Raw genomic sequence first — 27,495 nt, forward strand, 5'->3', positions numbered from 1 at the left:
TGCAGAAAAATCACAAACTTTGTGGTTCTAAATGGTGTAATTGTGTATGAAATTGGAAAGTAGTAGCAATGATTTAAGTAATATTTAGTGTGCTTTATCAGGCAATTTTACAATAAAAGTAATCTGTTTTGATATTTCAATACACTGTTAATTGACCCTTCACCGGGAGTTTGATTGACAGGCGATCTAACCAATCATAACGCTAAATCTGCTGTTATGTCCGACAAAACAGTCAAGGGAGTTGAACATCAGTGGACGTGAACTTAAGAAATGGTGAGTACTGACATCTTTCTGCGCTTAAAACAACATTCCTTCTGATGTTCATTCATGTTTATTTGATGCTATAAATGAACGAGCAGGAAGAGATGATCGTTCACGAGCTGCTTGAGCTTAATCAGTCACGACACATTAAAGAGCCACAAAACGCTTTTTATTGTTTAAACTTCTTTACAAATGAAAAAATTAGCAGATCCACTCCGTCAAGCCCAAACACATTAACACTGTCATATCCATAACCATGCTAATCCAGAGCTGTCATGATAGAGACATGGATGCGTGTGAGAGAGGATGAACGTTTTGTGAAGCAGATCATGCAGTAGCGCGAGTGGTCTTGTGAAATGAGGAGGCAGAGTCCTCTCTGTGGGTTTAGGGTTTCTTCTTCTCATGCAGTGTACTCAACACATTTTCCACTTGATCTTTACAGTTTCTGGGTTACAGGTAGATATGGAACAACATTTACCCCAGTGGCTCTCAATCGGTTTTCCCATGAGACCCACATTTTCCCATGGTCATTGAGCCACGACCCAATTTTTTACAAATTTGATCAAAGTCCTAAAAATTATATTCAAATGGCTTAAACATTTAAGCATTTTGGCAAAACAGATACTCTGGGAAAAACACAAACATAGTGATGATGAACACTGGAAACTGCTCCAGATGATCAGACCCTTCCCAGCTAACACACACCACCAGAGACGTTAATTATTGTGTAATTTCATGACCTATAACTATGACATTTCCTGCTCGTAGTTTGCTTTGAAGTGATATACAGCGCGTTTGCTCGTGTTGTCAGAGAGAGCGCACTATGAAAACAGTGCAATGGCTGACAGTTTTCTGAGGTAAGACTTTATTTCATAACAAATTACAAAACTAACATTAGATTAATGACACTGACAACATCTCATCGCTACTCCAGCTGAACCTTTATCTGTACAACGTCACAGACGTGTGATTTCTCATGACACATTATATCTGTATCTGTCAGGTCATGTGTGGTTTAGGTGTGTGTGTGTGTGTGTAATGATGAGGTCAGTGTTGTGCGGTTCAATACTGCAGCAGTGCTCTCATGTGAATTAACTTTGTTTATTTGGCATTAGATCAGTGCGGTTTGTCGTGGAAATTCCCAATACTAATCCAACTTCACCACTGACAATTCAAACGACCTCCAGTTGTCAATATAATTATAATACTCAGTACCAATACAGTACTGCAGTACCTCGAGGTAATTCCCCTCCTGAAGTAAGGTGACGGCGTCCCGTCAAGAAGCCACTATCACTACCTCAATCACACATGAGCACACAGGTCTCACTGTTTGTTTGGGTTTTTTGTCCATAATGGAGTGCAAATAAATATGAGGCAAAAGATGGCGGACATCTCAGAGTAGCTTCGATGAAAACAGACATGTTGTCCTCCTGTAATCTGCTGCCCTAGTGGCTTCAGTTCGACATTTGTGAGATTCACTCACGTTATAAACGTCAAATAATATAGTAATTTATATTCAAAATTCTTGCACTTACTATAAATTCTTTGTCCTATAGTTGATGAAGAAGAGGTTATTATCTGTAGTGTGTTAATCAGGTGTGTGTCTGTTGCGGCTCATCGTCTTTTCAGGGTTTTTTTTACACCGCATTTTAAAAGTTCAATTTCTAAAAACACAACTCGACACCCTGCGCTCTTTTCCATTTTATTCACATTTATAAAAGCACAAACGCAATCGTTCATCTTCATCTGAGAGATTTCGGTCCTCCATTTACAGTCTCTGATGCTTCCAAACGTTCATAAAGACACAGATGATCAGATGAAGTTCTCTCAAATACATAAAATATCACCCTTTATAGACAGTTTTTAAAGCAGGGAGTCAACGAAACACTACAGGACTTATTGAACAACACTTCTCAAAAAGCTGAGGAATGAAATCTGTTTTCATCAGGACAGACACTCCTCACATCTGCTCTCTTCAGTCATGTTTATTCTGAACATTAAAATCTGCTCACAGGTGTGATATAAAAACTGTCTCAATCTCTTCAGCCAATCACAGGCGAGCTGGGCGGAGTCACAGCAGCTGCTCACGTCTGTTTGATGTGAATGAAGCAGAGGCCGGGATGATCGCCGCCGCCGCTGTGAACACACACACACACAACATGAGTCACACTGACACACACTCTCAAACACGACTCTCTCAGTGTGTGTGTGTGTGTGTGAGACGTACCTGCTGTCTCCAGGCAGGATCACGACGCTCAGGCAGTTCCTCTCCAGCGCTCGAAACACTTTTCCCACTCTCCCGTCCAGTTTCTTCATCTGACGCTCCAGCAGTGGCTCCTGTAGGTCACATGACACCTGGAGACATTTCATGTCATTACTAGGAGAAACAACGGAGGCGTTTCTGTTTGATTGACAGCTGTCACTCACGTCACACTCCTCCCTCTGCTCTGCCGTCTCTGGGCTGGTTTCCGTAGTAACGGTGTGTGTGTGCATCCATGAGGTCATGTGGGGCGGAGTCAGAGCGTGACAGACTGACAACTTCCTGCTGCCGATCTGGAGGTTGACGCCCACTGCGGCCTGAGCGCTGTCAGCGCACTCGAACTCTACAACACACACACACACACACACTGATTCTCAGTACTGTATTTAATCAGCATTAATTAAAGCAGCACAACATCATTTCCACATTAATGAACCTCCGCTGGATTCATACGCACTGATGAAGGCGTGTCTGCTGCGTTTCCCAGCATCCTCTGCGGCGCTGGGGACCTGCTGAATGGGGCCGAACTGTCTGAAGGTCTGGAGCAGGTCGTCATGGCGATGCGGTTTAGTGGACAGATTACACACGTAGATCATATGAATGTTGAGGCGGTCGTTCAGACGTTCAGAGAGACGCTCGTCCAGATCCAGACAGAGATCGTGTACGGGACGCCGCACCTGAAATCAGTAAAAACCTCGTCAGGGAACTACAGTGTCTGTGCTACGGCCTGCTCACGCCAACAACTAGAACTATAACAATTATTAGCTATAACTACAACAATAACTGTAACGATAATTAACTATTACTACAACAATAACTGTAACGATAACTATAACGATAATAATACAACGATAACTAAAATACTACAATAACTAAAACTACAACGATAACAAACAATAACTAACGATTATGATAACTAACGATAACTGCAACAATAACTAAAACTACAACGATAAACTACAACGATAACTAAAGCTACAATGATAACTAAAACAATAACTATAACGAACTAACGATAACTAACTACAACGATAACAAATTACAACAAACTACAACGATAACAAATTACAACATAAACTACAACGATTACAAACTAACGATAACAAATTACAACAAACTACAACAATAACTATAATGATTATGATAACTAACGATAAGTATAACTACTACAATAACTATAACTACGATAACAAATTACAACATAAACTACATCGATAACTATAAATACAACGATAACAAACTACAACGATAACAAACTACAACGATAACAAATTACAACATAAACTACAACGATAAACTACAACGATAACAAATTACAACATAAACTACAACGATAACAAACTAACAATAACAAATTACAACTTAAACTACAACGATAACAAACTACAACGATAACTGAAACTACAACAATAACTAAAACAATAACTATAATGATTATGATAACTAACGATAAGTATAACTACTACAATAACTAACTACAACGATAAAAAATTACAACATAAACTACATTGATAACTATAAATACAATGATAACTATAACTACAACGATAACAAATTACAACATAAACTACAACGATAAACTACAACGATAACAAATTACAACATAAACTACAACGATAAACTACAACGATAACAAATTACAACATAAACAACATCGATAACTATAAATACAACGATAACTATAACTACAACGATAACAAATTACAACAAACTACAACGATTACAAACTACAACGATAACAAATTACAACATAAACTACAACGATAACAAACTACAACGATAACAAATTACAACAAACTACAACGATAAACTACAACGATAACAAATTACAACATAAACTACAACGATAACAAACTAACAATAACAAATTACAACTTAAACTACAACGATAACAAACTACAACGGTAACTGAAACTACAACAATAACTAAAATAATAACTATAATGATTATGATAACTAACGATAAGTATACTACAATAACTATAACTACAACGATAAAAAATTACAACATAAACTACATCGATAACTAAATACAATGATAACTATAACTACAACGATAACAAATTACAACAAACTACAACGATAAACTACAACGATAACAAATTACAACATAAACTACAACGATAACAAATTACAACATAAACTACAACGATAACAAACTACAACGATAACAAATTACAACATAAACTACAACGATAACAAACTACAACGATAACAAATTACAACAAACTACAAGGATAACAAATTACAACATAAACTACAACGATAACAAACTACAACGATAACAAATTACAACAAACTACAATGATAACAAATTACAACAAACTACAACAACAACAAACTACAACGATAAACTACAACGATAACAAATTACAACATAAACTACAACGATAACAAATAACAACATAAACTACAACGATAACAAACTACAACGATAACAAATTACAACATAAACTACAATGATAAACTACAACGATAACTAAAACTACAACGATAACTAAAACAATAACTATTATGATTATGATAACTAACGATAAGTATAACTACTACAATAATTATAACTACTATAACTACTATAACTATAACTACTAATAACGATAACAAATTACAACATAAACTACACCGATAACTATAAATACAACGATAACTATAACGATAAAGAAAACTATAGCAATATCTATAACAATAAAGATAACTGCAACCATAACCATAACAACGATAACAGTGTGTGTGTGTGTGTGTGTGTGTGTGTGTGTGTGTGTGTGTGACCTTGATGGTGCAGCCGTTGATCTGGTGTCCATCCAGATGATCTAGAGCGAGCTGAGCTCCTTCAAGATGCTCGAACACGACCTCCGCATGAACCTACGGACACACAGAGACTGAACAAGACTGTGTGTGTATGAGTGTGTATCAGTGTGTGTGTGAGTGTGTTGTACCCCGTGTGTGTGGTGCAGCAGTCGAACGGTCCGCAGGCGTCCGCAGCGCTTCAGTAGTGTGTGTACGTGTCTCTCTGTGCTGTCAGCGGCCAGCGGGCCCACATACAACACACACATCTGCCCCAGACGCTCACACACCTGAAACACACACACATCAGCGTCATACCATCATGTGTGTGTGTGTGTGTGTGTGTGTGTGTAGTGTACCTGCTGCAGGTGGCGCTGTCGTCCCGTCGCGGTCGTTTGATTCAGTGTGTTGCTGAACGACGAGAACTGAAGGACACTGAGTGAATAAGACTGAACCAGCCGTCTGAACACACACACCACCTACACACACACACACACACACACAGTGAGATACAGGTGTGTGGGAACCAAAAGAAATGATCCAGTTCAACAGAACTTATTAAAAAGAGCTGGTTGTGTGTGTGTCACCTCTCTGTCACTGAAGCACTGCTGTCTCCGGCACTGCTGATTGGACACAGAGCCGTTCGTCTCCGCTGCTCTGCCCAGGAACAATGCTGATTGGCCGGATCCGTAGAGGGCGTGGCCGAAGCTGAGAGAGCTGTGATTGGACAGAGAGACCGTCAGAGAGGAACGTCTTCAGTGTGTCACGTGTCAGAAATAGAGACGAGTACCTGAGCTGATGATCGGACAAGATCACATGATCATCGATCTCAGGAAAATCCCACAATTCATCGTGATGATCCTCAAGCACCTGAGAGAGAACGAACATCAGACAACTGAATCATTCACAGTCGACTGCTTCAGTGAGAAGAACCCATTCAAAACAACTCATTAAATATGAACCAATTCAAAAGAATGATTCACTGATAAATCAGAATCATTTAACCAGATTGACTGATTCATTGAGATGAACTGATTCAAAATGATTCACTCAAATCAGATTTCTTTTTAAATCAGTGATTCAGACCATAATTTTTACATCAGTTTGCCAAGGAAATGAATCAAAAGAATCTATTCACTCATATCAGACGAGACAAAAGCAGTTTGAATCAGAGCTTCTCCTCACCTCTCTGGGTCCCTTCCTGATGAAGTACTGAGCCAGATGAAGAGCGGCCAGCGCGTCCTCACAGGGGTCGTGACCTCTGCGGTCCTCCGACTGGATCTCGCGGCTGCCGATCACACACACACACACACACTGAATCTGAAGCTCAGCTGAACATGTGAGCGTGACGAGCTTGTGTTCAGACTCACTTCAGAATCACTTGAGCCAGACGCTTGAGTTTGAACCTGCGGCCGAACTCCTGACGGTACAGCAGAGACGTGTCCATGGCGTGAGGGTGGATCATCTGCACACACACACACATCTACACTTCATCCTGTTCAGTTCAGTGAGTGTGTGTGTAGAGGAGAGCGACGTACCTGAAGGACGCGCAGGTCTCCGTCCAGAGAGTGTCCGACCAGCACAGCGTCCCGCGGCAGCAGCTGCAGGAGTTTACTCTGAACGTCCTCCAGACGCGTGGAGACGGGCTTCAGGATCGAGCGAGTGATGCCAGAAAACCTGCCGCACACACACACACACACACACACACACACACACTGGAGACCCAGATACACTTCAAGAGGAACTGTAGTGTGTGTGTGTATGTGTGTGTGTGTGTGTGTGTGTGTGTGTGTGTGTGTGTGTACCTGGTGCAGTAGTTGATGATGCGGTTCGGTGGTTTGACGAGCTCATCCAGCACACAGCGTCCATCAGCGTCCACCAGCGCCACACGCGTGACCTCTAACCCCTCAGTCGTCAGGCACTGAAACACAAACAGGCGTTCAGACTGCCGCGGCCAATCACAGCGCAGAACACAGCCGAGCGCAGACACGCACCATCTCACAGTCCAGGCCGAACAGAGGACTGCCGTCCGTCACGCGCCCGTCGCTCTCGGTGCACACGAACCCCTCACAGCCCCGCCCACCTGCACGGCATCATGGGACAGAAGTGAGTGAGTGTGTGTCGGTCGTGCATCTCGTGTGTGTGTGTGTGTCTCACCCTTCACAGGGAAGTTGTGTTTGATCATTTCCTGTTCGGTCAGCAGGAAGCTGCTCAGCCCGGCGGCGCTCGATCCGAAGCGGCGAATCACAGGATGACACATCAGCGAGGCTGCGGGACACACAGCAGGTCATGTGACAGCGATCATCAGCGACCGACGGCTCAGAGAGGAACCGGCGACTCACCTGGCAGCGGCATGTGTGTTTCTACGGTGACCTTACTGCTGAGGAGGTCAGAGGTCAGCGGGTCACATGACGAGGGCGTCAGAGTCCATCTCTGAGAAACACAAACACACTTGACTGATCTTTGCTTTCTCCATATAGTGAGGCTGGGTAAACAATACTGATTTCTTGATTTTAATCGATTCTCATTTTTACTAACAGATATTGATTCTTAAATCCCAAGAATTGATTAGTCTAGTCTGTTTTCAGCTGATGAATGAGCAGAATATGTAGCTCCTCCCATCCAATAAATCGCAATAATCTTTGTTACTTTTGATATGAAGAAAAGTCTCAGATTTCAAATGACGTCCATCTTATTATGAGATTCAAAAAATAAATACCGTTTTGGCGCTGTTTAATGTGGCGTGACGGATCGCTTTAGCGCCTCAGTTAAAGAGAAGCATGTGATCATCCTCTCCTCCGCTTTAATACCAGTTACAGCGAAATAAACATGAACATCTGAAGGTATGTTAAAATATACAGTACAACTTACTGAAATCCGTATCATGTGACGTGTAATCGCTCAATCAGTGCTTCAACCTCAATAAAACAGCTTCAATGTCACGTGACGTCACATTTACCTCAGAAAAACACATTCAGTGACCATAAACTCATTAGTCAGCTAGAAAAGTGACTCTAGAAAGATAAATATAGCTATGCACCGTTACATATTCATTATAATCTTTAATGTTCTTCAATATTTAATGGATGTCTGAATAAAAATCAGCCACGATTTAAATGTTTATTTCAAAAAAACAAATTGGAGTAGAAATATGATGTAATTCTAAACTTTATTTATAATAAAAACATGATTGAGTGTAATTTAAGAGTTTGTATATAAATAAGTTAATTTAAACTTCAATATTATTACAGTAGCACCAGCTGACTCTCATGTGTAGTTGACTAACAGCATTAGTTGAGAGATTTTTCCTCTAGAAAATTTGCCGAAATCGAAATTGAATCGAATCGTGAAAATTGTGTCGAAACCTAGCCCTATTCATCAGTAACATGTGTGTTTGTTTGTGTGTGTGTGTGTGTGTGTGTGTGTGTGTGTGTGTGTGTGTGTGTGTGTGACTCACTGAGCTGTATCTCTGCAGGTGTCTGAACTGACTGAAGTATCTGTAGAAGTGACTCTGCGTCAGTCCGTCCAGGATCATCACGTTCACGCGGGACAGACGCGCATCATCACTGACGCTGAACCAGCTGCACACACAAACACACACTGTCACCTGTCAATCAGACTGTGTGTGTGTGTGTGTGTGTGTGTGTACCTGGGCTTCTTCACTCTGTTACAGCGCTTGAGTGTGATGTACTGGATCAGATCACACACGTCCTTCGCCGTCAGCACATCCTGATCACACACACACGCACACACACACACACACACACACACACACACACACACAACAACAATTACACTTTGACAATGTAAAGGCTCTTTCTCAGCTCAAGTCAAAGGAATAAGGCTGAAGGAAATGCAAAGTTGCATTGTTTATTTGAAAAAGTAACTTTCATGACATTTGATATGATATTTATTTTGTTGTAAATTGAAGAAGTAATGCGTTACTTTGGTAGTTACTTGTAAAAGTAATCTGATTACATATCTGGCGTTACTTCAGCATGAGTGAGTGAATGTGAGTCACCTGATGCAGCTTGAGTCTCTTCTGACAGTCTGACATCACACTGTCTGCTCTCCTCTTACTGCTCGAGCACGAGGATGATGATGATGATGATGAAGGTGATTCCATCTGTGGATCCGCCGGTGTTTCGATCTTCATGATACTCTTCTTCAGTCTGATTATCATGTGACCATATCAGCGGAACACTAAAGCGTCATGACGTCAGCGCAATGTAAATACAGCGATATAACGATGTAAATAATGACGGAAAGCAGCACATGTGTCCACTGATCTACAGCTCTGAGATCGATTAGGATCCACTGATCTGTGTGCGATTACTTCCGCTTCCGACCAATCACAGACTCCGCTGACAAACACGTGACGCGCACGACACCGGAAGCGCAGCACGACACCGGAAATGGCCTCAGTGTGCGGGTAATTCGAAACTGCGCGAGTGTTTTTGTTTGTGAGGTTTATAATAATCATGTTTTGATGTTCAGCGTTTATTGAGTCACTCAGAAGATGTTTGTGTGAAGATCAGCGACATGACGACAAAGAGTCTGGCCAAGTAAGAAACATCTGATGTTACATATAATATAAAGTTTATAAACACTAACTCACATTCAATATTATATTAACACTACACACTTACATTATACATTATTATATATTTCGCCATTCTGCAGAACTGCTTCATAGTCAGAGTTGGAAAGTCAAATTTTGTATGTATGCAAATTGTATAATATCAAAGCTACACATTTCCAGTAATTGTGCAGTTAATTCTCATATTGTATTTTCAGAAGGTTTTGGAATATTTTTCCTCTCCCCAAATTTGTCACTACCGAAACACAATAATAAATCATTTAATCAGAAGGGTCACAATGGCCTATTGAGATTTTGTTTACATCTACATTGTGAATATATTTTTTGCTATTTTAAAAAAGGTTTTCACAGGTAAATCAATAACAATTACAATTTTGACAATATTTCAAGTGTAATTTATGAGATTTGTTGTATTTTAAATTCAATCTTTCTTTGTAAAAGTCATAAAGTTTATCAAACTGATTTCAAAGTTCATTAGTTTGAATAAACATTGATCCAAACACTATAATAACATCTGAGCTGATCATTCAATGTACTTTATTTCTGACATGTTTCGGTCGTGACAGTAATGTGTTGGTAGTGACCACATCACATGACACAAATTAACTCGCATACTAAAACATATTAAAATACTAATGATCTGCATAACTGTATGAAAATGTAGTTTATTTCCCCCAAATAAATGATAATGTGTTACTTTTGTCACTACCAGAACAATGATGTCATGTTTCGGTCGTGACACTTTTGAGCTCAAAGATGATGATCAGCACATGGTTATCTAGCACAGATCTGAACAGTTTCACACACATAAAAACTACATTTTATGGAATAACACTCAAAAAAGTTTGTTTAATTGCAGTAAAAGGTGTTTGTTAGTGACGTTCATTAAAGCTCCTCACAGATTTTCAGACTTCTGAACACATTTAACTCAGAATGATGATCTGCTGTGACAGAGAGGCTGTGAGAGGAGGAGCACACGAATATCTCCTGAAGTGTGTTAAAATCAGCCTCAATGACCCAAACACACACTGTTTCTGTAGTGATGTGAACATGACCAATAAATGATGATTTTATATTTTAATCTTACTGATATTTTAAATATTATTGTGGGATTCAATAGATAATAGAAGGATCTTAGTAAACATCTAAAATTTGAATACTTAAATGTGTTTTTGGTTGTGGGACAGCAGTGTGCACCAATTCTGCAGAACGGCCCATATAAGCACAACATACACTGATATCAAGTGTGTGTGTGTGTGTGTGTGTGTGTGTGTGTCAGAGAGCTGGGTCTGATCCGGAGGCGCAGTCGGTCGTCTGGAGCTCATCAGCGCGCGTCAGTCCGCAGTAAGAGTCTGTCGTCAGTGAGTGTGTTCAGTGTGTAATAATAACGACAGTGATGACGGATGAGTGTGTGTCGTGTTTCTCAGAGCAGCGCTTCTCCTTCCTGATCGTCATCGACTTTGAGTCCACCTGCTGGAGAGAGAAGAACGGCTGCGGCCAGGAGATCAGTGAGTCCCGACTCTTCCTCACACCTCCTCCTGTGTGAGTGTGTGTGTGAGTGTGTGTGTGTGTGTGTGTGTGTGTGTGTGTGTGTGTGTGTGTGTGTGTGAGTGTGTGGCTCTGAACGTGTGTTTCGCTCCTCACCAGTCGAGTTTCCAGCCGTCCTGCTGAACGTGTCGAACGGAGCGGTCGAGTCCGAGTTCCACACCTTCGTCCAGCCGCAGGAGCATCCGGTGTTATCAGACTTCTGCACGGAGCTCACGGGCATCACACAGGTCACCTGACATCTGATTCAGACGCCTTCAGTGATGTGTGTGTGTGTGTGTGTCACTGACCGTGTGTCCTGCGTGTGATTGGCTGACAGGATCAGGTGGACTCCGCCCCTCCCCTACACATCTGCCTGTCCAGATTCAAGCACTGGCTGCTCCGCCTCCAGCAGGAGAGGGGCGTGGTCTTCGAGACAGACAGCGCAGGCCCCGCCCCCTCCGGACACCCCTGTGCTTTCATCACATGGTCAGGTGAGAAAGACTCTCACGGCTCGGCTCTTCATCTGTGTTGTGTAGGTTCATCAGTAACGTGTGTGTGTGTGTGTGTGTGTGTGTGTAGACTGGGATTTGGGCGTGTGTTTGCTGTACGAGTGCAAACGGAAGCAGCTGACCGTTCCTGAAGCTCTGAAGAGCTGGATCGACCTGAGAGCCACTTACAGGGTAACACACACACTCACACACACACACTGAATTAAATCAGAAGAATGCCGCGGTAAAGCGTCTAGTGTTTACTCTGGTCTGTCAGCTCTTCTATAACAGGAAGCCCAAAGGACTGAGAGGAGCTCTGCTGGACCTCGGCATCCAGTTCACAGGAAGAGAGCACTCGGGTACACACACACTCAGACACTGAACACACACTCTCTCTCACACACACACACACACACACACACACTCAGACACTGAACACACTCTCTCTCTCACACACACACACACACACACACACACACTGATGTGTGTTGTTTGCGCTCAGGTCTGGTGGACGCGAGGAACACGGCTCTGCTGGCGTGGCGGATGGTGTCTGACGGCTGTTTGCTGACCGTCACTAAGTCTCTGCGGCCGGTGAGTTCTGTCTGCGCGCCCGCACACCTGCACAGGTGACTCCACCCCCTGCATGACATCACAGCCAATCAGGAGCCAGCGCTGAGGTTTAATAAAGCATCTCTCTGTCTCTCAGGCGCCGGTGAAGTCCAGACCTCCCCTCAGAAACACTTCCTGTTCAGTCAGCGCAGAGCGACGCACACGTGACGAACCGCAGGCGAGTGTGTGTCGAGCGCTCGTGACGCCGCACACCGTCCTCTCCAGCACAATCACTGCGCTGCCAGACCTGCAGGAGACCAGCAACACCGCGCTGGCCGGGCTCTCGGACACGACCTATGACCCCGAGACTCCGGACGCCTGCTGGAGAGACGGAGTCCTGCTGACCGAGGAGGAGGAGCCTGGCTCTTATGATGACGTTCCTCTGGGGGCGGAGCCTGATGAGAACCAACCCAACAAAACCACATCAAACCAGCACAAAGCCTCTGTTTCTACAGGTGTCTTTAAAACGCCCCAGCCGCTCCCGCGCACAGACCTGTACGGACCCCTCTCTCGCTTCTTAGGACGCAGCACCGCCCCTTTCAGTGTTTACAAAGACCCGCCCATCAGTGTGCCCCGCCCTCATCCCTCCAAAGACACGCCCATCAGTGTGCCCCGCCCCCATCTCTCCAAAGACCCTCCCGTCATCAAGTCCCGCCCCCCTCTCTCCTGCGCTGTCGGTCACTCGTCAAAGAGGACGGCCCCTCTGTGTGGCTGCGGCCGCAGGGCCCGGCGTCTGACGGTGGGTAACGGCGGGCCCAACCACGGCCGGGTGTTTTTCTGCTGCCCCGTCAGACGGCAGAGCTGCGGCGGCCCACAGAAGGGCTGCGACTTCTTCCAGTGGGAGTCTGGATTAATGCGGTCCAGAGCTCCAAACCAGCTGAGAACACCACAGACCTGCAGCTCCAGAGCCCTCCGGTGACCCAACACTGTCACTGCGTCACCTCTATGATTTAACAAACCTGTGAAAGAATTCATTTATAATAAATCAGTTTTTAATAAATCAAGTTATTTTAGAAACATTGTAAAGTTGCAGAAACGTGAAATATGGTTTTACTGTATATTACATGAATAAAAGAGCAGTGCTATTTTAAATGTGACTTAAAATGTTTTGTTAATCATTTTCAATGCATTAAAAATGATTATTATTTATTCCTTGTAATGTGCTTTATAAAACACTGTATACACAGTTATAATACATTATAATCTTATCTATTAATTGTTAAAACTTTAGAAAGAACAATGCATTAAAACGCATATAAAACAGGCTGTTTATCATGTAACAAGGAATCTACACATACTTTGATTACATAATTAATATAATACATATACTTAAGGCTTTATTATTTGTATAGATTTCATTATATATTTTCCGTGAAAGAAAACACGTGTGGTGCACATTAGGGTCTTTTAACTTATAATTTGCAACAGCGTATACGCGTTTCGTAATTAAATGTCCCATGCGTGGCCCTGTACGACGCGTGCTGTGGAGAGCTTGAAGCGCGACTGACACACGCGTGTCCGGAGCGCGTTCATATCCCCAGAGTTTCTTCATCACATCTGATTTATCTGAAGGAGCAGCGGAGAGTTTGATAACGCGCAGTCATGTCTGATACGCGCAAGAGGAGCAGGAAGCGCTTCGGCGGGCACGCGCACAAGAAACAGAAGGGCTCCCGTGAGCTCGAGGTGGGCGCGCAGGGGGTGCTCATTACCTGCAACATGAACGAGCGCAAGTGCACGAGCGAAGCCTTCAGCCTCCTCAACGAGTACGCGGACGCGCTCTACGGTCCTGAGCAGGTGAGCAGCATGAAGTCAGAGATGCGTTACTGTAGTGTAGTGCACTATAGAGATGTGTTACTGTAGTGTAGTGCACTATAGTGTTGTTACTGTAGTGTAGTGCACTATAGAGATGTGTTACTGTAGTGTAGTGCACTATAGTGTTGTTACTGTAGTGTAGTGCACTATAGAGATGTGTTACTGTAGTGTAGTGCACTATAGAGATGTGTTACTGTAGTGTAGTGCACTATAGAGATGTGTTACTGTAGTGTAGTGCACTATAGAGATGTGTTACTGTAGTGTAGTGCACTATAGAGATGTGTTACTGTAGTGTAGTGCACTATAGTGTTGTTACTGTAGTGTAGTGCACTATAGAGATGCGTTACTGTAGTGTAGTGCACTATAGAGATGTGTTACTGTAGTGTAGTGCACTATAGTGTTGTTACTGTAGTGTAGTGCACTATAGAGATGTGTTACTGTAGTGTAGTGCACTATAGAGATGTGTTACTGTAGTGTAGTGCACTATAGAGATGTTACTGTAGTGTAGTGCACTATAGAGATGTGTTACTGTAGTGTAGTGCACTATAGAGATGTGTTACTGTAGTGTAGTGCACTATAGAGATGTGTTACTGTAGTGTAGTGCACTATAGAGATGTTACTGTAGTGTAGTGCACTATAGAGATGTGTTACTGTAGTGTAGTGCACTATAGAGATGTGTTACTGTAGTGTAGTGCACTATAGAGATGTGTTACTGTAGTGTAGTGCACTATAGAGATGTGTTACTGTAGTGTAGTGCACTATAGAGATGTGTTACTGTAGTGTAGTGCACTATAGAGATGTGTTACTGTAGTGTAGTGCACTATAGAGATGTGTTACTGTAGTTTAGTGCACTATAGAGATGTTACTGTAGTGTAGTGCACTATAGAGATGTGTTACTGTAGTTTAGTGCACTATAGAGATGTTACTGTAGTGTAGTGCACTATAGAGATGTGTTACTGTAGTGTAGTGCACTATAGAGATGTGTTACTGTAGTGTAGTGCACTATAGAGATGTGTTACTGTAGTGTAGTGCACTATAGAGATGTGTTACTGTAGTGTAGTGCACTATAGAGATGTGTTACTGTAGTGTAGTGCACTATAGAGATGTGTTACTGTAGTGTAGTGCACTATAGAGATGTGTTACTGTAGTGTAGTGCACTATAGAGATGTGTTACTGTAGTGTAGTGCACTATAGAGATGTGTTACTGTAGTGTAGTGCACTATAGAGATGTGTTACTGTAGTGTAGTGCACTATAGAGATGTGTTACTGTAGTGTAGTGCACTATAGAGATGTGTTACTGTAGTGTAGTGCACTATAGAGATGTGTTACTGTAGTGTAGTGCACTATAGAGATGTGTTACTGTAGTGTAGTGCACTATAGAGATGTGTTACTGTAGTGTAGTGCACTATAGAGATGTTACTGTAGTGTAGTGCACTATAGAGATGTGTTACTGTAGTGTAGTGCACTATAGAGATGCGTTACTGTAGTGTAGTGCACTATAGAGATGTGTTACTGTAGTGTAGTGCACTATAGAGATGTGTTACTGTAGTGTAGTGCACTATAGAGATGTGTTACTGTAGTGTAGTGCACTATAGAGATGTGTTACTGTAGTGTAGTGCACTATAGTGTTGTTACTGTAGTGTAGTGCACTATAGAGATGTGTTACTGTAGTGTAGTGCACTATAGAGATGTGTTACTGTAGTGTAGTGCACTATAGAGATGCGTTACTGTAGTGTAGTGCACTATAGAGATGTGTTACTGTAGTGTAGTGCACTATAGAGATGTTACTGTAGTGTAGTGCACTATAGAGATGTGTTACTGTAGTGTAGTGCACTATAGAGATGTGTTACTGTAGTGTAGTGCACTATAGAGATGTGTTACTGTAGTGTAGTGCACTATAGTGTTGTTACTGTAGTGTAGTGCACTATAGAGATGTGTTACTGTAGTGTAGTGCACTATAGTGTTGTTACTGTAGTGTAGTGCACTATAGAGATGTGTTACTGTAGTGTAGTGCACTATAGAGATGTGTTACTGTAGTGTAGTGCACTATAGAGATGTGTTACTGTAGTGTAGTGCACTATAGAGATGTGTTACTGTAGTGTAGTGCACTATAGAGATGTGTTACTGTAGTGTAGTGCACTATAGAGATGTGTTACTGTAGTGTAGTGCACTATAGAGAGATGTTACTGTAGTGTAGTGCACTATAGAGATGTGTTACTGTAGTGTAGTGCACTATAGAGATGTGTTACTGTAGTGTAGTGCACTATAGAGATGTGTTACTGTAGTGTAGTGCACTATAGAGATGTGTTACTGTAGTGTAGTGCACTATAGAGATGTGTTACTGTAGTGTAGTGCACTATAGAGATGTGTTACTGTAGTGTAGTGCACTATAGAGATGTGTTACTGTAGTGTAGTGCACTATAGAGATGTGTTACTGTAGTGTAGTGCACTATAGAGATGTGTTACTGTAGTGTAGTGCACTATAGAGATGTGTTACTGTAGTGTAGTGCACTATAGAGATGTTACTGTAGTGTAGTGCACTATAGAGATGTGTTACTGTAGTGTAGTGCACTATAGAGATGTGTTACTGTAGTGTAGTGCACTATAGAGATGTGTTACTGTAGTGTAGTGCACTATAGTGTTGTTACTGTAGTGTAGTGCACTATAGAGATGTGTTACTGTAGTGTAGTGCACTATAGAGATGTGTTACTGTAGTGTAGTGCACTATAGAGATGTGTTACTGTAGTGTAGTGCACTATAGAGATGTGTTACTGTAGTGTAGTGCACTATAGAGATGTGTTACTGTAGTGTAGTGCACTATAGAGATGTGTTACTGTAGTGTAGTGCACTATAGAGATGTGTTACTGTAGTGTAGTGCACTATAGAGATGCGTTACTGTAGTGTAGTGCACTATAGAGATGTGTTACTGTAGTGTAGTGCACTATAGAGATGTGTTACTGTAGTGTAGTGCACTATAGAGATGTGTTACTGTAGTGTAGTGCACTATAGAGATGTGTTACTGTAGTGTAGTGCACTATAGAGATGTGTTACTGTAGTGTAGTGCACTATAGAGATGTGTTACTGTAGTGTAGTGCACTATAGAGATGTGTTACTGTAGTGTAGTGCACTATAGAGATGTGTTACTGTAGTGTAGTGCACTATAGAGATGTGTTACTGTAGTGTAGTGCACTATAGAGATGTGTTACTGTAGTGTAGTGCACTATAGAGATGTGTTACTGTAGTGTAGTGCACTATAGAGATGTGTTACTGTAGTGTAGTGCACTATAGAGATGTGTTACTGTAGTGTAGTGCACTATAGAGATGTGTTACTGTAGTGTAGTGCACTATAGAGATGTGTTACTGTAGTGTAGTGCACTATAGAGATGTGTTACTGTAGTGTAGTGCACTATAGAGATGTGTTACTGTAGTGTAGTGCACTATAGAGATGTGTTACTGTAGTGTAGTGCACTATAGAGATGTGTTACTGTAGTGTAGTGCACTATAGAGATGTGTTACTGTAGTGTAGTGCACTATAGAGATGTGTTACTGTAGTGTAGTGCACTATAGAGATGTGTTACTGTAGTGTAGTGCACTATAGAGATGTGTTACTGTAGTGTAGTGCACTATAGAGATGTGTTACTGTAGTTTAGTGCACTATAGAGATGTGTTACTGTAGTGTAGTGCACTATAGAGATGTGTTACTGTAGTGTAGTGCACTATAGAGATGTGTTACTGTAGTGTAGTGCACTATAGAGATGTGTTACTGTAGTGTAGTGCACTATAGAGATGTGTTACTGTAGTTTAGTGCACTATAGAGATGAGTTACTGTAGTGTAGTGCACTATAGAGATGTGTTACTGTAGTGTATGGCACTATAGAGATGTGTTACTGTAGTGTAGTGCACTATAGAGATGTGTTACTGTAGTGTAGTGCACTATAGAGATGTGTTACTGTAGTGTAGTGCACTATAGAGATGTGTTACTGTAGTGTAGTGCACTATAGAGATGTGTTACTGTAGTGTAGTGCACTATAGAGATGTGTTACTGTAGTGTAGTGCACTATAGAGATGTGTTACTGTAGTGTAGTGCACTATAGAGATGTGTTACTGTAGTGTAGTGCACTATAGAGATGTGTTACTGTAGTGTAGTGCACTATAGAGATGTGTTACTGTAGTGTAGTGCACTATAGAGATGTGTTACTGTAGTGTAGTGCACTATAGAGATGTGTTACTGTAGTGTAGTGCACTATAGAGATGTGTTACTGTAGTGTAGTGCACTATAGAGATGTGTTACTGTAGTGTAGTGCACTATAGAGATGTGTTACTGTAGTGTAGTGCACTATAGAGATGTGTTACTGTAGTGTAGTGCACTATAGAGATGTTACTGTAGTGTAGTGCACTATAGAGATGTGTTACTGTAGTGTAGTGCACTATAGAGATGTGTTACTGTAGTGTAGTGCACTATAGAGATGTGTTACTGTAGTGTAGTGCACTATAGAGATGAGTTAATGTATTGTAGTGCAATATAGAGATGTGATAATGTAGTGTCGTGCACTATAGAGATGTGTTACTGTTGTGTAGTGCACTATAGAGATGTGTTACTGTAGTGTAGTGCACTATAGAGATGTGTTACTGTAGTGTAGTGCACTATAGAGATGTGTTACTGTAGTGTAGTGCACTATAGAGATGTGTTACTGTAGTTTAGTGCACTATAGAGATGTGTTACTGTAGTGTAGTGCACTATAGAGATGTGTTACTGTAGTGTAGTGCACTATAGAGATGTGTTACTGTAGTGTAGTGCACTATAGAGATGTGTTACTGTAGTGTAGTGCACTATAGAGATGTGTTACTGTAGTGTAGTGCACTATAGAGATGTGTTACTGTAGTGTAGTGCACTATAGAGATGTGTTACTGTAGTGTAGTGCACTATAGAGATGTGTTACTGTAGTGTAGTGCACTATAGAGATGTGTTACTGTAGTGTAGTGCACTATAGAGATGTGTTACTGTAGTGTAGTGCACTATAGAGATGTGTTACTGTAGTGTAGTGCACTATAGAGATGTGTTACTGTAGTGTAGTGCACTATAGAGATGTGTTACTGTAGTGTAGTGCACTATAGAGATGTGTTACTGTAGTGTAGTGCACTATAGAGATGTGTTACTGTAGTGTAGTGCACTATAGAGATGTGTTACTGTAGTGTAGTGCACTATAGAGATGTGTTACTGTAGTGTAGTGCACTATAGAGATGTGTTACTGTAGTGTAGTGCACTATAGAGATGTGTTACTGTAGTGTAGTGCACTATAGAGATGTGTTACTGTAGTGTAGTGCACTATAGAGATGTGTTACTGTAGTGTAGTGCACTATAGAGATGTGTTACTGTAGTGTAGTGCACTATAGAGATGTGTTACTGTAGTGTAGTGCACTATAGAGATGTGTTACTGTAGTGTAGTGCACTATAGAGATGTGTTACTGTAGTGTAGTGCACTATAGAGATGTTACTGTAGTGTAGTGCACTATAGAGATGTGTTACTGTAGTGTAGTGCACTATAGAGATGTGTTACTGTAGTGTAGTGCACTTTAGAGATGTGTTACTGTAGTGTAGTGCACTATAGAGATGTGTTACTGTAGTGTAGTGCACTATAGAGATGTGTTACTGTAGTGTAGTGCACTATAGAGATGTGTTACTGTAGTGTAGTGCACTATAGAGATGTGTTACTGTAGTGTAGTGCACTATAGAGATGTGTTACTGTAGTGTAGTGCACTATAGAGATGTGTTACTGTAGTGTAGTGCACTATAGAGATGTGTTACTGTAGTGTAGTGCACTATAGAGATGTGTTACTGTAGTGTAGTGCACTATAGAGATGTGTTACTGTAGTGTAGTGCACTATAGAGATGTGTTACTGTAGTGTAGTGCACTATAGAGATGTGTTACTGTAGTGTAGTGCACTATAGAGATGTGTTACTGTAGTGTAGTGCACTATAGAGATGTGTTACTGTAGTGTAGTGCACTATAGAGATGAGTTACTGTAGTGTAGTGCACTATAGAGATGTGTTACTGTAGTGTAGTGCACTATAGAGATGTGTTACTGTAGTGTAGTGCACTATAGAGATGTGTTACTGTAGTGTAGTGCACTATAGAGATGTGACTGTAGTGTAGTGCACTATAGAGATGTGTTACTGTAGTGTAGTGCACTATAGAGATGTGTTACTGTAGTGTAGTGCACTATAGAGATGTGTTACTGTAGTGTAGTGCACTATAGAGATGTGTTACTGTAGTGTAGTGCACTATAGAGATGTGTAACTGTAGTTTAGTTCAATATAGAGATGTGTGACTTAAGTGTAGTGCACTATAGCGTTGTGTTACTGTAGTGTAGTGCACTATAGAGATGTGTTACTGTAGTGTAGTGCACTATAGAGATGTGTTACTGTAGTGTAGTGCACTATAGAGATGTGTTACTGTAGTGTAGTGCACTATAGAGATGTGTTACTGTAGTGTAGTGCACTATAGAGATGTGTTACTGTAGTGTAGTGCACTATAGAGATGTGTTACTGTAGTGTAGTGCACTATAGAGATGTGTTACTGTAGTGTAGTGCACTATAGAGATGTGTTACTGTAGTGTAGTGCACTATAGAGATGTGTTACTGTAGTGTAGTGCACTATAGAGATGTGTTACTGTAGTGTAGTGCACTATAGAGATGTGTTACTGTAGTGTAGTGCACTATAGAGATGTGTTACTGTAGTGTAGTGCACTATAGAGATGTGTTACTGTAGTGTAGTGCACTATAGAGATGTGTTACTGTAGTGTAGTGCACTATAGAGATGTTACTGTAGTGTAGTGCACTATAGAGATGTGTTACTGTAGTGTAGTGCACTATAGAGATGTGTTACTGTAGTGTAGTGCACTATAGAGATGTGTTACTGTAGTGTAGTGCACTATAGAGATGTGTTACTGTAGTGTAGTGCACTATAGAGATGTGTTACTGTAGTGTAGTGCACTATAGAGATGTGTTACTGTAGTGTAGTGCACTATAGAGATGTTACTGTAGTGTAGTGCACTATAGAGATGTGTTACTGTAGTGTAGTGCACTATAGAGATGTGTTACTGTAGTGTAGTGCACTATAGAGATGTGTTACTGTAGTGTAGTGCACTATAGAGATGTGTTACTGTAGTGTAGTGCACTATAGAGATGTGTTACTGTAGTGTAGTGCACTATAGAGATGTGTTACTGTAGTGTAGTGCACTATAGAGATGTGTTACTGTAGTGTAGTGCACTATAGAGATGTGTTACTGTAGTGTAGTGCACTATAGAGATGTGTTACTGTAGTGTAGTGCACTATAGAGATGTGTTACTGTAGTGTAGTGCACTATAGAGATGTGTTACTGTAGTGTAGTGCACTATAGAGATGTGTTACTGTAGTGTAGTGCACTATAGAGATGTGTTACTGTAGTGTAGTGCACTATAGAGATGTGTTACTGTAGTGTAGTGCACTATAGAGATGTGTTACTGTAGTGTAGTGCACTATAGAGATGTGTTACTGTAGTGTAGTGCACTATAGAGATGTGTTACTGTAGTGTAGTGCACTATAGAGATGTGTTACTGTAGTGTAGTGCACTATAGAGATGTGTTACTGTAGTGTAGTGCACTATAGAGATGTGTTACTGTAGTGTAGTGCACTATAGAGATGTGTTACTGTAGTGTAGTGCACTATAGAGATGTGTTACTGTAGTGTAGTGCACTATAGAGATGTGTTACTGTAGTGTAGTGCACTATAGAGATGTGTTACTGTAGTGTAGTGCACTATAGAGATGTGTTACTGTAGTGTAGTGCACTATAGAGATGTGTTACTGTAGTGTAGTGCACTATAGAGATGTGTTACTGTAGTGTAGTGCACTATAGAGATGTTACTGTAGTGTAGTGCACTATAGAGATGTGTTACTGTAGTGTAGTGCACTATAGAGATGTGTTACTGTAGTGTAGTGCACTATAGAGATGTGTTACTGTAGTGTAGTGCACTATAGAGATGTGTTACTGTAGTGTAGTGCACTATAGAGATGTGTTACTGTAGTGTAGTGCACTATAGAGATGTGTTACTGTAGTGTAGTGCACTATAGAGATGTGTTACTGTAGTGTAGTGCACTATAGAGATGTGTTACTGTAGTGTAGTGCACTATAGAGATGTGTTACTGTAGTGTAGTGCACTATAGAGATGTGTTACTGTAGTGTAGTGCACTATAGAGATGTGTTACTGTAGTGTAGTGCACTATAGAGATGTGTTACTGTAGTGTAGTGCACTATAGAGATGTGTTACTGTAGTGTAGTGCACTATAGAGATGTGTTACTGTAGTGTAGTGCACTATAGAGATGTGTTACTGTAGTGTAGTGCACTATAGAGATGTGTGAGTGTAGTGTAGTGCACTTTAGAGAGGTGTTACTCTAGTGTAGTGCACTATAGAGAGATGTTACTGTAGTGTAGTGCACTATAGAGATGTGTTACTGTAGTGTAGTGCACTATAGAGATGTGTTACTGTAGTGTAGTGCACTATAGAGATGTGTTACTGTAGTGTAGTGCACTATAGAGATGTGTTACTGTAGTGTAGTGCACTATAGAGATGTGTTACTGTAGTGTAGTGCACTATAGAGATGTGTTACTGTAGTGTAGTGCACTATAGAGATGTGTTACTGTAGTGTAGTGCACTATAGAGATGTGTTACTGTAGTGTAGTGCACTATAGAGATGTGTTACTGTAGTGTAGTGCACTATAGAGATGTGTTACTGTAGTGTAGTGCACTATAGAGATGTGTTACTGTAGTGTAGTGCACTATAGAGATGTGTTACTGTAGTGTAGTGCACTATAGAGATGTGTTACTGTAGTGTAGTGCACTATAGAGATGTGTTACTGTAGTGTAGTGCACTATAGAGATGTGTTACTGTAGTGTAGTGCACTATAGAGATGTTACTGTAGTGTAGTGCACTATAGAGATGTGTTACTGTAGTGTAGTGCACTATAGAGATGTGTTACTGTAGTGTAGTGCACTATAGAGATGTGTTACTGTAGTGTAGTGCACTATAGAGATGTGTTACTGTAGTGTAGTGCACTATAGAGATGTTACTGTAGTGTAGTGCACTATAGAGATGTGTTACTGTAGTGTAGTGCACTATAGAGATGTGTTACTGTAGTGTAGTGCACTATAGAGATGTGTTACTGTAGTGTAGTGCACTATAGAGATGTGTTACTGTAGTGTAGTGCACTATAGAGATGTGTTACTGTAGTGTAGTGCACTATAGAGATGTGTTACTGTAGTGTAGTGCACTATAGAGATGTGTTACTGTAGTGTAGTGCACTATAGAGATGTGTTACTGTAGTGTAGTGCACTATAGAGATGTGTTACTGTAGTGTAGTGCACTATAGAGATGTGTTACTGTAGTGTAGTGCACTATAGAGATGTGTTACTGTAGTGTAGTGCACTATAGAGATGTGTTACTGTAGTGTAGTGCACTATAGAGATGTGTTACTGTAGTGTAGTGCACTATAGAGATGTGTTACTGTAGTGTAGTGCACTATAGAGATGTGTTACTGTAGTGTAGTGCACTATAGAGATGTGTTACTGTAGTGGAGTGCACTATAGAGATGTGTTACTGTAGTGTAGTGCACTATAGAGATGTTACTGTAGTGTAGTGCACTATAGAGATGTTACTGTAGTGTAGTGCACTATAGAGATGTGTTACTGTAGTGTAGTGCACTATAGAGATGTGTTACTGTAGTGTAGTGCACTATAGAGATGTGTTACTGTAGTGTAGTGCACTATAGAGATGTGTTACTGTAGTGTAGTGCACTATAGAGATGTGTTACTGTAGTGTAGTGCACTATAGAGATGTGTTACTGTAGTGTAGTGCACTATAGAGATGTGTTACTGTAGTGTAGTGCACTATAGAGATGTGTTACTGTAGTGTAGTGCACTATAGAGATGTGTTACTGTAGTGTAGTGCACTATAGAGATGTGTTACTGTAGTGTAGTGCACTATAGAGATGTGTTACTGTAGTGTAGTGCACTATAGAGATGTGTTACTGTAGTGTAGTGCACTATAGAGATGTGTTACTGTAGTGTAGTGCACTATAGAGATGTGTTACTGTAGTGTAGTGCACTATAGAGATGTGTTACTGTAGTGTAGTGCACTATAGAGATGTGTTACTGTAGTGTAGTGCACTATAGAGATGTGTTACTGTAGTGTAGTGCACTATAGAGATGTGTTACTGTAGTGTAGTGCACTATAGAGATGTGTTACTGTAGTGTAGTGCACTATAGAGATGTGTTACTGTAGTGTAGTGCACTATAGAGATGTGTTACTGTAGTGTAGTGCACTATAGAGATGTTACTGTAGTGTAGTGCACTATAGAGATGTGTTACTGTAGTGTAGTGCACTATAGAGATGTGTTACTGTAGTGTAGTGCACTATAGAGATGTGTTACTGTAGTGTAGTGCACTATAGAGATGTGTTACTGTAGTGTAGTGCACTATAGAGATGTGTTACTGTAGTGTAGTGCACTATAGAGATGTGTTACTGTAGTGTAGTGCACTATAGAGATGTGTTACTGTAGTGTAGTGCACTATAGAGATGTGTTACTGTAGTGTAGTGCACTATAGAGATGTGTTACTGTAGTGTAGTGCACTATAGAGATGCGTTACTGTAGTGTAGTGCACTATAGAGATGTGTTACTGTAGTGTAGTGCACTATAGAGATGTGTTACTGTAGTGTAGTGCACTATAGAGATGTGTTACTGTAGTGTAGTGCACTATAGAGATGTGTTACTGTAGTGTAGTGCACTATAGAGATGTGTTACTGTAGTGTAGTGCACTATAGAGATGTGTTACTGTAGTGTAGTGCACTATAGAGATGTTACTGTAGTGTAGTGCACTATAGAGATGTGTTACTGTAGTGTAGTGCACTATAGAGATGTGTTACTGTAGTGTAGTGCACTATAGAGATGTGTTACTGTAGTGTAGTGCACTATAGAGATGTGTTACTGTAGTGTAGTGCACTATAGAGATGTGTTACTGTAGTGTAGTGCACTATAGAGATGTTACTGTAGTGTAGTGCACTATAGAGATGTGTTACTGTAGTGTAGTGCACTATAGAGATGTTACTGTAGTGTAGTGCACTATAGAGATGTGTTACTGTAGTGTAGTGCACTATAGAGATGTTACTGTAGTGTAGTGCACTATAGAGATGTGTTACTGTAGTTTAGTGCACTATAGAGATGCGTTACTGTAGTCTAGTGCACTACAGAGTGTCTCTGTGTTTGTCACAGCCCACAGACAGCCTCAGCGAGGATGAGGAGGCTGATGAAGACGCAGAGGCTGCTCTGAAGAAGGAAGTGTCTCAGATACAGTTGTCCATGAAGACGCATCAGCAGAGGTTCACTGCGGTCGACAGCGGAGCCAATAACGTGGTGTTCATTCGCACGCATGGAGTCGGTGAGAGAATCTGATCAGAGCATCACATGACCTCCACCTGAACAGGTGATAACACACTCTCTCTCGTTCTCAGACCCAGAGAAGCTGGTTCATCACATCCTGTCGGACCTGCATCAGACGAAGAAGAGGAAGTCGCGCGTGATCCTGCGCATGCTGCCGGTCAGCGGCACGTGTCGAGCGTTTCCAGAGGACATGGAGAAGTTCCTGAGCGAGTATCTGGAGCGCTGGTTCAAAGCGCCGCTGCGGGCCACATACCAGATCTGCTTCAAAGCCCGAAACAGCAGCCACAGCAAGAGAGACGACGTCATCAAAGCCGTCGCTGGTACACTTCATCATCATCATCATCACTCAAATACCACACACTGCCTCTGAACGAACCTCTCGAGTGAATGATTCAATGACTCACTCATGAAGACTTCACTTGTTTCATTACTGGGTGAATCAGTGTTTTTGAATGAATCTCATGAATGAGTGATTCAATGACAAATATATTTTGTGAGTCACTTGTTGCCACCTACTGGTGTAACAGTGTAATTGCAATCTTTATTTGAAGCATCTAGTGGTTTGCTCTATTGTATCGCTACGGTAGACATCAGTGTTTATATCTGAACTATAAACTTTTATCCCAGAACTTCTGTGATCATCTCAGATGTTTGTCTTGGCTTTCAGGTTTGGTGGGTAAGATGAACCCGCTGAATAAGGTGGATCTGACCAATCCTGAGCTGAGCATCATCATAGAGATCATCAAGAGCGTCTGCTGCGTCAGCGTCGTCACCGACTACACGCTCTTCCGCAAGTACAACCTGCAGGAAGTGGCGAAAGAGCCCACCAATCAGAGCACAGGCCCACAGGAACCAGCCAATCAGACGCAGGAGCACGAGGGTGGAGAGAGAGCGGAGGGCGACGATGTTTCCTCCGGCAATGGGAGGAAGGAGGCGGAGCTTGAGTGAACTATGGCTGCGCAGACGCGGCGTTTTTAAAACCGTTTTTACACTGTTTGTGTCCAGGCTTTAGTTTTTTAAGCAGCTTTTCAGTGTCTGCAGGTTTCACACTGTCATTCTTTGTTTTTACTTCTGTTTATGGGTGATGTTTGTATGGTACTCTGAGTTATTTTGGACACGTTTTTCTCTGAAAATACGACGAGGTATGGAAATTAAATAAACAACTGAAGTTACTTGTGTTTTATCTGTAGTAATGTCTGTTTTTAATTAAGCCAATTTATATCTCAGGTGGGAGTTTCTGTAATGGATAACTAACAATTTCAATATATAAAAGTAGATTTTTTTTTTGAGAGGGCATTCAATGTGACATTTTCTATGAAAGCATATTAATGCCATGAAGTACAATATGAAAAAAGCAACTGACTTTATCTCACAATTCAGGCTTGTCAGAATTGTAAAATAGAAAATTGGAATTCTGAGGAAAAAAGTCAGAATTGTGAGATATAGAATCGAAATTTTGCGGGGAAAACATCTGAATTCTGAGGGAAAAATGTGAATTCTGAGATGTAGAATGGGAATTCTTGGGGGGAAAAGTCAGAATTGTGAGATTTAAAAGAATTGTGAAATGGAATTGGAATTCTGAGGAAAAATGTCAGAATTGTGAGATAATGGAGAACATCTGAATTGCAAGATATAAAAATTGGAATTATAAGGAAAAAAGTTTGAATTGTGAGATTT

At 41.2% G+C, this 27,495-nt stretch overlaps 3 protein-coding genes across 5 annotated transcripts; 2 read left to right on the forward strand and 1 right to left on the reverse strand.

Moving 5' to 3' along the window:
* Positions 1 to 519: 519 nt before the first annotated feature.
* On the reverse strand, positions 520 to 9,623 carry LOC137032291 (RNA exonuclease 5-like). Of its 2 annotated transcripts, XM_067404015.1 has the most exons (19): positions 9,327 to 9,623; positions 8,955 to 9,034; positions 8,763 to 8,886; positions 7,648 to 7,738; positions 7,463 to 7,573; positions 7,300 to 7,388; positions 7,111 to 7,226; positions 6,844 to 6,982; positions 6,676 to 6,770; positions 6,491 to 6,593; positions 6,096 to 6,175; positions 5,893 to 6,022; positions 5,665 to 5,784; positions 5,458 to 5,595; positions 5,291 to 5,383; positions 2,979 to 3,198; positions 2,689 to 2,864; positions 2,489 to 2,616; positions 521 to 2,397 (listed from the first exon to the last, which is right to left on the reverse strand). In XM_067404015.1, exons 1-19 carry the CDS (start codon positions 9,486 to 9,488, stop codon positions 2,346 to 2,348), a joined length of 2,247 nt encoding a protein of 748 aa, XP_067260116.1. In that variant the 5' UTR covers positions 9,489 to 9,623; the 3' UTR covers positions 521 to 2,345. The 2 variants fall into 2 exon arrangements, with proteins under 2 accessions (XP_067260118.1, XP_067260116.1); XM_067404017.1 differs by lacking the exons at positions 8,763 to 8,886; positions 8,955 to 9,034; positions 9,327 to 9,623 and adding an exon at positions 8,177 to 8,725 and having other exon boundaries at positions 520 to 2,397.
* A 118-nt stretch (positions 9,624 to 9,741) lies between these two features.
* On the forward strand, positions 9,742 to 13,539 carry eri2 (ERI1 exoribonuclease family member 2). Of its 2 annotated transcripts, none has more exons than XM_067404018.1 (9): positions 9,742 to 9,870; positions 11,185 to 11,249; positions 11,333 to 11,413; positions 11,553 to 11,680; positions 11,770 to 11,923; positions 12,012 to 12,112; positions 12,198 to 12,279; positions 12,423 to 12,511; positions 12,627 to 13,539. In XM_067404018.1, the coding sequence occupies exons 1-9, from the start codon at positions 9,848 to 9,850 to the stop codon at positions 13,446 to 13,448; spliced, it is 1,545 nt and encodes a 514-aa protein (XP_067260119.1). In that variant the 5' UTR covers positions 9,742 to 9,847; the 3' UTR covers positions 13,449 to 13,539. The 2 variants fall into 2 exon arrangements, with proteins under 2 accessions (XP_067260119.1, XP_067260120.1); XM_067404019.1 differs by having other exon boundaries at positions 11,776 to 11,923.
* Positions 13,540 to 14,002: 463 nt separating this feature from the next.
* Positions 14,003 to 27,002, forward strand: thumpd1 (THUMP domain containing 1). The gene is made up of 4 exons (XM_067404020.1): positions 14,003 to 14,323; positions 25,651 to 25,816; positions 25,890 to 26,138; positions 26,486 to 27,002. The coding sequence occupies exons 1-4, from the start codon at positions 14,132 to 14,134 to the stop codon at positions 26,764 to 26,766; spliced, it is 888 nt and encodes a 295-aa protein (XP_067260121.1). The 5' UTR covers positions 14,003 to 14,131; the 3' UTR covers positions 26,767 to 27,002.
* The last annotated feature ends 493 nt before the right edge of the window (positions 27,003 to 27,495 follow it).

This window comes from Chanodichthys erythropterus, chromosome 12, assembly GCF_024489055.1.
Source record: "Chanodichthys erythropterus isolate Z2021 chromosome 12, ASM2448905v1, whole genome shotgun sequence".
Taxonomy (NCBI): domain Eukaryota; kingdom Metazoa; phylum Chordata; class Actinopteri; order Cypriniformes; family Xenocyprididae; genus Chanodichthys; species Chanodichthys erythropterus.

What these genes read in the sequence shown, in the direction of transcription:
- eri2 (XM_067404018.1), top strand. Translation starts at nt 9,848, where the DNA reads ATGACGACAAAGAGTCTGGCCAA. An exon ending in AGCTCACGGGCATCACACAG is followed by an intron (nt 11,681 to 11,769) that starts GTCACCTGACAT and finishes ATTGGCTGACAG; the next exon opens with GATCAGGTGGACTCCGCCCC. An exon ending in TCACTAAGTCTCTGCGGCCG is followed by an intron (nt 12,512 to 12,626) that starts GTGAGTTCTGTC and finishes TCTGTCTCTCAG; the next exon opens with GCGCCGGTGAAGTCCAGACC.
- LOC137032291 (XM_067404015.1), bottom strand. Translation starts at nt 9,488, where the DNA reads ATGATAATCAGACTGAAGAAGAGTATCATGAAGATCGAAACACCGGCG. An exon ending in CTGGCTCAAGTGATTCTGAA is followed by an intron (nt 6,594 to 6,675) that starts GTGAGTCTGAAC and finishes TGTGATCGGCAG; the next exon opens with CCGCGAGATCCAGTCGGAGG. An exon ending in TCAGGAAGGGACCCAGAGAG is followed by an intron (nt 6,176 to 6,490) that starts GTGAGGAGAAGC and finishes GTTCTCTCTCAG; the next exon opens with GTGCTTGAGGATCATCACGA.
- thumpd1 (XM_067404020.1), top strand. Translation starts at nt 14,132, where the DNA reads ATGTCTGATACGCGCAAGAGGAGCAGGAAGCGCTTCGGCGGGCACGCG. An exon ending in CGCTCTACGGTCCTGAGCAG is followed by an intron (nt 14,324 to 25,650) that starts GTGAGCAGCATG and finishes TGTTTGTCACAG; the next exon opens with CCCACAGACAGCCTCAGCGA. An exon ending in CGTCATCAAAGCCGTCGCTG is followed by an intron (nt 26,139 to 26,485) that starts GTACACTTCATC and finishes CTTGGCTTTCAG; the next exon opens with GTTTGGTGGGTAAGATGAAC.